At 41.7% G+C, this 11,738-nt stretch overlaps 1 protein-coding gene across 3 annotated transcripts in view; it reads right to left on the bottom strand.

Annotated features, from left to right (window-relative positions):
• Positions 1-3,359, bottom strand: part of ikzf1 (IKAROS family zinc finger 1 (Ikaros)) — a 29,388-nt gene extending 26,029 nt beyond the window's left edge. For all 3 annotated transcript variants that reach the window (XM_063191746.1, XM_063191747.1, XM_063191748.1), the window contains exon 1: positions 3,025-3,359. In XM_063191746.1, the coding sequence (XP_063047816.1) occupies positions 3,025-3,169 (145 nt within the window). In that variant the 5' untranslated portion in view covers positions 3,170-3,359. The remainder of the gene's footprint in view (positions 1-3,024) is intronic.
• Between the last annotated feature and the right edge of the window lie 8,379 nt (positions 3,360-11,738).

Below are 11,738 nucleotides of genomic sequence, written 5' to 3'. Positions count from 1 at the left end.
TGTGTGTGTGTGTGTGTGTGTGTGTGTGTGTGTATGTGTGTGCGTCTGCGTGTGCGTGTGTGTGTGTGTGTGTGTGCATGTGTGTGTGTGTGCGTGTGTGTGTGTGTGTGTGTGTGTGTGTGTGTGTGTGTGTGTGTGTGTGTGTGTGTGTGTGTGTGTGTGTGTGTGTGTGTGTGCGTGTGCATGCGTGCGCACGCGTTTGTGTGCGTGTTTGTGTGTGTGTGTGTTGCGGGGGGTCGGTGGGTGGGGGTGGGGGGTGGTGCAAAAGCCTGGTGTGAAAACAGAAAACATGAAACGGAGAAAAGGGTGGAGACTAGACGACAGGCAGCAGCCGTTAAACAGACTCTACACCCCAGTCTGAAGCCATACAAGAACCAGGCTTTACACACTCACTCTATACCTCTTTTCAAGTTTTTAAATAGTTACAAAAAGTTTTTAAATAGTTTTAAACAAGTGTTCATGTGATGGAGAGCATCTTAGGTGTAAGATGAAATGCAGATGACCTCCAAAATAAGCCCCTTCATGCAGGAGTGCCGGTTGACAGTTATTGTTTAACTGTTCAATATAGCTAGGTAAATGAATGCATAGACATTGTATTTAAAAGCTCCAATACAAAATCCACCGGAACCTATTTGTAATATCTATAGGGATATTTGCAAAGTACCCTTGGAGTTGTCCAGTAGGACGACATTGTTTCCCTTGCAAATTATCCTGCTTGAAAGGATTTAGTCAACCTCAAAACTTTCCTCCCTCTGTGCATGTTGTCCCTATTTTACACACCCTTTATAGTCATAATAAATTCACTACGGATTAGTCTTGTAGCATCACACATTCTACCTTTTTTCAGGTAAAGAAGTAAGGACTTCGTATATGGACCAATGTGGGTTTTTTATATTTTAAAAATATCGTAAAAATGTGTAGCATATGATTGGAGAGATACTGCACATCTCATAGGGAAAATCTGGTGTTCATGTTTTAAAATGTTAAATTCCTTCCTTGAACACATCCTAAGTTATACCCTGTTAATGAAGTAGTTGTTTAATGTAGAAAAAAACCCAGCACATTTAAAAATATATATTTGCAATTATACATAAACAATACAATTCTTAATGGGAGAATTTCTTGCTTTGATGATTTTGGGTGAGCTGTGCTCATCATGGAAGAGTTGATTGGCATCAGTGAGAACTGATGTGCAGAAAAAAAGAATGTTTTTCATAGAAGCCCACTAAAGAAGCCCAATTTATATCGGACACACTTGAGTACACTAGCATTCAGTAGAGCCATTTAAATAAGTTTATCTCTCTCTCTCTCTCTCTCTCTCTCTCTCTCTCTCTCTCTCTCTCTCTCTCTCTCTCTCTCCCTCCCTTTCATTCACTCCACCACTTTCCCTCTTTTCTTTGGGCTCACTCATCCACATTTCCTTCTCAGATTGGAAATGGGTGGACTTTATCTTTTATTTATGATGTCAATTTAAATAGATCTACTTATTTGGGATCAATTGAACACTGATTTGAGGCATATTGAATATAATAAATTGGATTTTTTTTGGCTGGCTGTGTGGAAATGCCTGTGATAACTATAGCCTACTGCATGGCCTGATCCAGAAAGAACAGGTGCAGGTGAGCAACTTCAGAGCTGTCAAAAATAACGCATGTAGGTCGCATCTCTCTTCTTGTTTTAGTGTCAGTTGCTGCAAAGTCTTGGTGTGAGGCGGGAACTTTTACGACACAGACAGAACATAGCAAAATTATAACCAAAGTAATGTAGACATCTAAAAGCATGTGGGGAGGACGCAGGAAGATGAAGTGCGCACCAACTCCGGTGAGCCCATGCGGACATGGTGATGTACGCATATGTCTATCAGCTGTATGTACGTATGTAGCCATATGCTATTATGATTTCGTGCATGATTAGGTTTAGTGTGTCTGTGTTAGACTACATGTCCTGCCCACAATCAATCCGACACAGCCATACACACACCACTCGCCTCAACGGCACCTGATGTCAGATGGGTATAGATGGCGTTGTGCAAGAGAATGCAAGTTCAGAGCAGACAGTTCAGAGGAAAACCGGTGAAAGTTAAATATATTTTCTGACTGGATCCTTGAAAGTAAAATAATGTTACTCTATGGAACGAAAAGTGTTATGTCTAGTGTAGGCAAGTTAAACTTTTTTTGGAAATCTATTTGAAAGTTTTTTTTTGCCTCTTAGCCCACTTTAACACTACGCCGTGAAGTTTTATTTGTTTTTTAATTTCGTTTGACATAAAAAATAAGTGATCTTTATGACAGGCAACATCATAATGAGGCAACGTTGAAAAAAAAAAACTTTTGGATTGTGAAAATAAAACGAGACGCCAGTTTCACTTGTATCTTGGTAGCAGGGACATTACTATTTCGAATTTCATTTGTTGGAAAACACTGATGACAAAAATTTAAAATTGGACAGTGAAACGTCGCAATAATCAGTAAAGACAGGATACGCACGCTGTGTCGCAACAGGTGTCATTCTGAAGAAACGGCAGGTTATCATAATTTAACCCATTATGTTCAGCATATTTCAAGAAAAAATTGAAAAGTATGAAATCATAACTACAGTTAGGCCCTACACTGCGGTAGATTAATGGCGTGAAGTTTTAAATTCGCCGACTTATCCAAAATTCCAACCTGATCCGTTTGGATACCGGGAGAATCCATGGCGCTTAAAATCCATTCAAAAAGTTATGGAAGTGACGCGATATGTCATAAATGAAGTCTTAATACAATTTAAACTATACTACAATATTTCTTCTTATGTTTCCATTAACTCTGTATCCATGGGTGCCTTTTAAACTGTGCGCCCCAGTGGATTTAAGTGACGCGCTCGCACCTGTTCTAGACCGTACAGGAGAAATATTTTCCAGCTCGCTTCCTTTTCTATTCACTTCTCAAAAAGATCTATGGTCTTCCCACTTGAAAATGACTGGAATTGGAATTGTTTTGACAAATTTTGAGTTGAGAAAAGCATCGTGAAATGTTACTCTACCTGCTATTCCTTGACTTTGCAATATGAAGCTCTTCCAACTCTCCCCCGCTCCATGTGCAGAACTTCTCAGCGCCGCCGTAGCACTATGGAACTCTGCCCTCGGTCCCTCCCCTCTCCACGGCACTTCCTCGTTCCAACCCAACATTGCTAGATCTCAGACTGTGCTAAAACGCGGCATTTTGCAAGCTTTTATTCCAGCAGGCCAACTCCGCTCAGGGAGTCGAGGCGGCAGCCCTTGGCACATTGCTTTGTATCGTGCCAATAAAAGCTGACACCCAGTAGACCATCACTGGCAGCCATGCATGAGATAGGATGAGGCGAGCGAGGAGAGTGGACCGCTCGTTCGTGTCTCACTTATTTATTTATTTATCTTCTCGGGGACGGACGGGACAGGGAGACCCCCCCCCCCCCCCCCACACACACAAACATCCCACCACCACCATCACCAGGTCACCTGTTTTGACAGGTGGTAAGTGATATCAGCAACAAAGGAGGATATCACAACAACCTGCCCTGAAGACATGCACGCATGATCCCAGATTTATCCATCAACCTTAGCCTTGACATTATTTATCCAATATGTCACATCAGCAGACAGCCTTTACCAAACGCCACTTGGGCTATACCAGACATCTGCCTACCTTTTGACACCATAGGCTATACCTTTTCTGTACTTTAAATAACTATCAGGTTAATAATGAGAAATGCTTTGTTTACCAATGCAGTACATCAAACTCACATTTGGATAAATGCATGGCCATGGTCCATGACTAATATATCCAATGAGTAATAGGAATTATGTACTAAGTTCATTATGTCTAACTGTTTAACTTAAACACTTAGGGGTTTCTTTTGCCTTAAACTTTTGCCTTTTTACATGTCTTAAGGCAAAAGAAACCCCTAAGTGAGTAATAGGAATTGATACACCATGCTGCATTGGAAGGGACTGGAATACCAATGGACACTGATGGTGTTCTTGATTTTGTTAATGCAGCCTGAAGACTCTTAGAGAGCAAGTGTTCATCCTCAATCATATAGCCTATGATTCTATCCATGTTATTTCAGTTTGTAGACGGGAAAAATATAAATATTATATTTGTCAGCAAGATGTGACAACTGTGGAAAATGTTATGGATTTACTATAATGGCACTTTGAACATGCATACAATGTATTGGACCAATGTGGACATTTGCACATTCTATAAATCATGAATATCTAAATAATGTGTGACTGTTTCTATCACATGATTCAGTAATTAACTGCTTTTCCTTTCAATAGGCTAATTTGCAACTTTGAGCTACTGGAGTGATGACCTGTTTAACATTTGGCTTTGGTTTAGCAAAAATCCTTATTTGAATAGAATAAGGTATGCCTTGGCAATATAAGACAACGGCAGCAATCATTCAGGAAATACAGCTATAATTTTATCATTAATATTTATGGATATCAATAAATAATGAGTTGTGCAGCAAGTTTGCTTTTTGAATAAATAGGCTCATTTCTCGGCCCCCATGTTTTGTCATTACACTCTAAATAATGACCTCTTGCTCACTTCTGTCCAGTCAACTGAGTTTCGGCACCAGCAAGCCTGCAAGCCTGGGTGGGGGGTGGGGGGGCACCCGGCAGCTCCCCACTCCACCCCTCTTGAGTGGTTCCTTGTTTTAAGCCTTGAGCATTATCTGTGAAGAGTAGGCCTATGTATAAAAAAACAACTCCTCACTGCACCCTTGCCAGGTTGTTCCTTGTTTTTAAGGTGCACCAGAGAGCATATGCTGTAGGTCTACTGTGGATTTATCAACACTACTGCAACTCTTCAGTACCCCTAGCGGGATTGTGCCTTCTGTTAACCCATGGTGAAACGTACAGTAGGGCCTGTTCTAAAAATAAAATAAAAAAAACAACACACAAAAACACCAACCCTCCACTTGACACCTCCTGGGTTGTTCCTTGTTTTTAACCCTTGAAGGTAGTGCATTATGGGTGGACAGAGGTATATATAAAAAAGAAAAAAAAACAGAAACAAACAAACAAACAAAAAACAAACAGCAACTCGCCCTCCCGGTCCATGTTTTAAACCAGAGCACATTATCAGAGGTACAGTAGGCCTAATATATAGGCTACAGTATATTTAGAAGAAAACAGCAACTCTCTAGCAACTCACTAGACCCCTCCCATGTTGTTCCTTGTTTTTAACCCTTGAAGGTGGAGCATTATCTGTGGAGAGTGACACTAGAGGTGGCCGCCACTGCTGCCGCTGCTGCAGTAGAGCCATGATAGCTGCTGAGTCACCCTACAGTAGGAGGCAGGCCCCTTATCAGAGATGAAACAGGACTTTCTCAGGCAGTTGGCCTGGGCAAGAAAAGAGGAACTCAAGGGACCTAGGAGACGTCTTGGTAGCAGGGTTGCCAGATGAGGCTGATGATTTCCAGCCCAAAAAATGCTCAAAACCTGCCTGGAAGCACTAAATCCTGAACAATATGAATTGAATTCCACTGATTTCGTTGTCCCTAAATTTGCAGAAAAATGTCAATTTTACCAATTTGCACCCGCAGACAGCCATCTTAAGCAGCCCAATTGGGTGGGAAATTGTCCAATCTGGCAACACTACTTGGTAGTGAGTAGTAGTGTGCAGGCCTGCCTCTGCCCTGCCTGGCTGGCATGCCACTTCATCATGACGGTGTATGTATGATGTTGCGCAGGACAGGACAGGACAAGACAGCAAATCTCACACCAGACGACTACACGAAAAAGAGACAGGAGGGTTGGTTTACATGGGAGTGGGTTTGGTCTCAGCTTTGGTGGATACACACACAAACACACACACACACACACACACACACACACACGCACGCACGCACGCACGCACGCACGCACGCACGCACGCACGCACGCACGCACGCACGCACACACACACACACACACACACACACACACACACACACACACACACACACACACACACACACACACACACACACACACACACACACACACACCACCACCACCATCAGCACCAATACAACAACAACAACTAAAATGCCAAGCATAGTAATAGGAACTTGATTTATCTTCATAATGTGTGGATTGTTAAAAGAGCAATGCACTGCATTGCATGTTGGCAGACCTGTGTGCCGTATCTTGAGGCCAGGTTAAGGGAATGCTACTAATGGGAGGGCAGGGGGGTATGAGCTGGGGTGGCACTGTGTAAGGTGGCAGCCTGGGAGGGCCCAGAGGAGGGCTCAGTGACTCAGCACTATGGCGTTTCCAGTCAAATCATGACACTCACAGGGCTTCCCGGCCTCACAGATACTTTATCATACGTACCATCCAAATGACGGAGCAGTCCCCTCCAGGCAAACAAGCTCTGGGACTGTGAAGGAGCATGTCCAGTGGATCGTGTTTGCTTTCTTGAAAGAACCACCACGGCCTGCAAATGTTAACATACTGTAGGCTATTGTTAATTTTCAACAGAGTTTTAAAAAAAAGTTTTTCACACGCTGATCTGTTTCCCACATAAAGCACATCATCTAATAGCCCCATATAGTATTTGATTACGGAGAAGTATTTAAAAAAATATATTTTTCACACATTTTTCTAATTTTAGTTTTTAAAATTTCTTTTTCATTTTTGTAAAAAAAAAAAAAATGCCACTATAATTCTTTTAGAAACCAGCAGATGAGGAGATGGATTACTGGACCCCAGTCTCTGAGGTAGAGGAGCAGCCGGCCCGCACTGCTGAGGATACGACACAGCCTAATTAAAAAGCACTGATGGATTGTCTCCGCCGCGTCAGTGTCAGAGTCAAACTAAACCTGAGAGACTGAGAATAATCTGGAACAAAAGGCGCCGCCTCTGCCTTATTTCATGGATCTTTAAGCAGCCATACACCGCTTCCAATTTAGGAGCTAGAAGAACATGTAAGGCCGTAATTGGTTTAAATACCTAAATAAGTTTGAGGTGTTCAGGATTGGTAATCATGTTCGTAGTAGAAAATGTGCAGTTGGTGAGGGCGCCTAAGCGCGAGAGTGAAAAAAAAATCTCACTTTCTTTTGGGAATGAATTATGCGGCAAGCAAGGATGTCAAAGTAAATTAAATTCCCCTTTGCACACTAAAGCATCAATTTCCTTATGGTAATTATCTTACAGGGATGGATGTGTCACTAGGGGGAGTCAGGCATGCTTGACATTTACCCTCTTTATGGAGAAATGACGAGTAAAAATTAAGACGCTATGTGGGGAAATTAATCTCCTCGCCGGGCAAGAGCGAGACTGCGGAGAGAGCGGGCCCTCCGCATTGTCGCCGAGGAAGCCATTATGTTTGTGACCCCTAGTGTGAAAAGCAAGGGGCCTCATGATGAGATGTAGACTAGCGAGCCAGTCATGTGGAGAGAGGAGAGAAGAGAAGAGGGAGAGGAGAGGAGAGGAGAGGAGAGGAGAGGAGAGGAGAGGAGAGGAGAGGAGAGGAGAGGAGAGGAGAGGAGAGGAGAGGAGAGGGAATCTGCTGCGGGAGAGGAGAGGAGAGGGGAGGGGAGGCAAGAGAGAGCGAGAGAGAGAGAGAGAGAGAGCGAGAGAGAGAGAGAGAGAGCGAGAGAGAGAGATAATAGCACAGGAATACATCATCGGCTATTTGGGGGAAAACACACCAACCTGTGGCAATGGCATTTCAGTAGTGGGTTTTCAAGGCAGGAAACTGGATTCTCATAGGCAAAAAAATCCTTCTCTTGGAATGGTCTTGATTTTGTCATCATACATTAAGCTACATGACACTAAATTTAAATGATGGTTTTATCCAAAGCATCTTACAGTTATTTAGGTACCCGCATCTGAGTTGCAGTCCTTGGATAAGGGTACTCACATTCCACCTACTGGTATTCGGGATTCGACCCTGCAGTATTCTTTAAAAATAATATTTTTGGGGGGCTTTTTGCCTTTATTTGATAAGAATGTGTACACGTTGACAGGAAGAGATTGGGGAGAGAGAGACAGGGAAGGGTCGGCAAAGGACCCGGGCCGGAATCAAGCCTTGGTCAGCCGCGTAGCAGACAAGTGCCCTACCGTTAGCACCACAGCAAGGCCGAACCTGCAGCATTCTGAATGGAAAACCAGGCCACAGCAGACTGACAATGTAAGAAAGAATATGCGCTTACTGTATGTGAAGGCTGTTCTTTTATCGAAATATTTAAGCGAAACAAGCAGAAGTTCTGAATTCAGTATACAACCTTTCCATGATCTCTAAAGTCTTTGATAAAACTCCTAAGAGACTTGCTAGTGGAGTAGGCCTAATGCCCAACTTCAATCCACCATACAGGATGCCCAGTCCCTATAGTAAAAATATGGTTTGTGAAGAAATGCATGCTACTCATCATCTGAAGTGAAAACGCTAACCCAACCCTAATCCTAGATTTTAAGAGACACAAACAGAGATCAGAGGTCAATTCTCAGGTCAAGATTTTAAAAAAGGTACATAGTTTATTTAGCAGGTTATTTCCATAAATTATGCTGCCCATTTACAAATATTATCTTTACATGTATTCATTACGACAGGGATTTTTTTTTCAAAGTTTTGAATTTCCAGTAGACACCTTTGTTTGCAAAACCGGTACTTTGGTCAGGCTAGTAAATAGGTTTAATTATTTAATCATTACTTACTTATTAAGTAGATATTCATGAAAAGGTCTCATTTGTTAATTGGAAGCATACAATAAACAAAAAAAATGACATAGGGTACTGTACCTTTAAAGATCAACTGTGTCTGTTAAAAAGTTACGTTTTCCTCTATCCCTTTTACTAAGACAAAACCTATTTTTAAAGAAAAGCAGAAAGTGTGCTGAAAGAAAAGCTGTAAACTGTCAGCTTTTGTCAATTCTTGAGATGCTGCACAAAACCTTTTTTAAATATGCTGGAAATCTGATTGAGAAAAATGCCATTTCCACATTTGCACTTTGTGACCTTAAAACCATAACATATCACTATCATAGTGTCTAACTACTCACATCAAGCTATCTTCTGATTAGTGACTTCATTGTGAAGTAATCAACGTGTGTAGTGCAAAGACATTGATTAGCATATCATGTGGCTCTTCTTCAGTTTGAAGTCTTATATGGTAACGATTCAATGTGCGTGCGTGCGCACCAAATTAACCCTTTCCATTAAGAGTAAGGTCTAATGAAAATGGGTAGAACAAGACACCAGACAGTAATACCTTCATTTGGTAGAGGGATGATTGGTGAGGAAATACATGATACCCATCAATAGAGAGCACTTTACCCTAAACACAACCCAAGATTTCTCTGGTCAGGATTTTTTTGAGGCAAAGACCAGACTATTATTTGTTGATGTTCAGGTGTTGGTCTCTAGGTATACTTGCACTATGAGCACACAAGTTTGTCCAAAAATCCATCTATTCCTTCAAAAGTTACAGTATCACTCACAAAAAGGAGTTTTGGATGCACACACAAACACATGACTATAGAAAAGCAAGAACCACCTTCAACAGGCGACAACACAAGGTGCCCTGGACCACAGAGCCACCAAACGGCAGAGAAAGACGGAGGGAGAGAGAGAGAGTGCACAGGAGACAGAGAGAGAGGGGGGGGAGGGGGCAACAGAGACAGACACAGAGAAGAAGGAAACAGTAGGAAAGAGTGGGGGCCCCCCTCCCAGAGCCCGGAGGCAGGAAAACGGCCGCGGCCTCCAGGAGGACGCTGGCTATCTGCTAACCACATCTCCATCACAGAGAGCTGAACACACAGTGTCATTCCCACCAATGCTAAGGTGTCAGCCCTTTTTTTTCTGAGACCGCAGCAGAAAATGGTTTTGAGCAAAAAAACAAAACCCATAAAAACATGCAACAGGATGGATGGTAGGAAGAAAGCGGCACATGGCTCTTCAGCAGTTAAGGCACTGGCAGGGCCACGCACAAAAACCAGCACAAACTACACTATGAAAACACTCCACATTTGCAATCAAAATAATGGCTTGCATGGAAAAGTTAATAATCATATGAGTTTCTTCCCACTTCCCACTTTTTAACTAGCATGTTGCCTTGTTCATATAGTTTCGACAAACAACCCAGTTAATGTCAATTAGTTTCTACATTTGATCACATTAGGTACAGATTGATCCGGGAGGAAATTTAAAGGTGCACTGTGTAGGATGGTGGCCAGAGTAGGTATTGCAGCTATGCTGCTCATTGAAACTGTGCTGTCTACTGCCAAATTTGATATTTTCATGAATATTGACTAAAAACTAAACTAATAATTAATAATAATTATTATAAATAATAACTAATACTGGTGTGATCAAACTACATTAAGAATTGCAGCTAAAAATGTCTATTTCTGATCATTCAAAATGGAGGACATGTGGAGAATATCCTTCTTTTCATGTATGAAAAGTGCAATTTTTCCAATAATAATGAACACGAAGACTTAAATGGTGGTGGCAAGTATCTGTGAAAAGGTAACATTTGTGAATGGGCAGCATAAACTCTGGAAATAAACTACTAAAAATGTTACACAGTGCACCTTTTATGGGAATTTGACAGTTTTGGATTTGGTTTCGTTTTCCAAATGCACCAAAACAGGGATTTTCCAACTGTGATTTATTGACTGTGTCAGATATCTAACAGTTAGTGGTAAACTTCCAAATAGAAAAGCACTTACAGCTTTGTTTTACTCTGAAAACAAGACTTTCATTGGGAGGTTTACCCACTGACGTATATACTAAAGGGTTTTACCATACCCAAATCAGTAACAATATAGAATTTCTGCAGTGTCCCCTTGGAGATATATGTGTCGCAGGGGCTGCACTGCTACAGGAAAATGGTCTCGTAACTCTGGGTGAGATTTTGACTTTTAATTGAGGGTAGGTTACTGAAAAGAATAAAAAAAATGTTCTCAAAGGACTTCAACACAAGATTTGGTGCAAACCTGTCCACCTGTTTAAAAGTTATTGTGCAAATGGACAGATACACAGAGTCACGTATGGCTGGACAACTGGGAAATGGTGTGCCTCTGAATTTGCCTAATATGGCACTAATATGGCACTGCCTAATATGGTACTTTCATCTGAAGAGTCATTTGAAACTGGACTATAGACCGGGATAACAATTGTTGATTTGTGAAATCGTTCCATACTCACATTTCATTTTCTTTCCACAAACAACGGGGCAATGTTTTTGAAAACATTCATTGATGGTATTGTAATAAATAAAAAGGCACTCAACGGAAACACTGGCAAAATACATTTGGCAGGAGAAAAAAAAGAGCTTTTCAAACACACTAACTACTCTCTCAACTCCAAACAAAAGAAAACTTCAACTTTTACACACACACACACACACACACACACACACACACACACACACACACACACACACACACACACACACACACACACACACACACACACACACACACACACACACACACACACACAGTAGACAATGATAGACTATGCTCGCTCGCTCCTTCCACATTCACAGAGTCACTCATCTAAATCAAGGAAGAAATTATGCTAATGAATCACCTCATTATTCCGAATTCTCAGAGAATCAGCCGCTGACATCACATCATTACAGATCTATTCACAAACACAGATTGGATTTCGTAAAAAGACCCTCACAGTTCCCACTTTTCACTTTTTTTTATTACACCACTGTGCAGTGTGTGTGTGTGTGTGTGTGTGTGTGTGTGTGTGTGTGTGTGTGTGT

The sequence above is a fragment of the Engraulis encrasicolus genome, chromosome 24 (genome assembly GCF_034702125.1).
Source record: "Engraulis encrasicolus isolate BLACKSEA-1 chromosome 24, IST_EnEncr_1.0, whole genome shotgun sequence".
NCBI lineage: Eukaryota > Metazoa > Chordata > Actinopteri > Clupeiformes > Engraulidae > Engraulis > Engraulis encrasicolus.
This window is presented reverse-complemented; position numbering and strand designations above follow the sequence as displayed.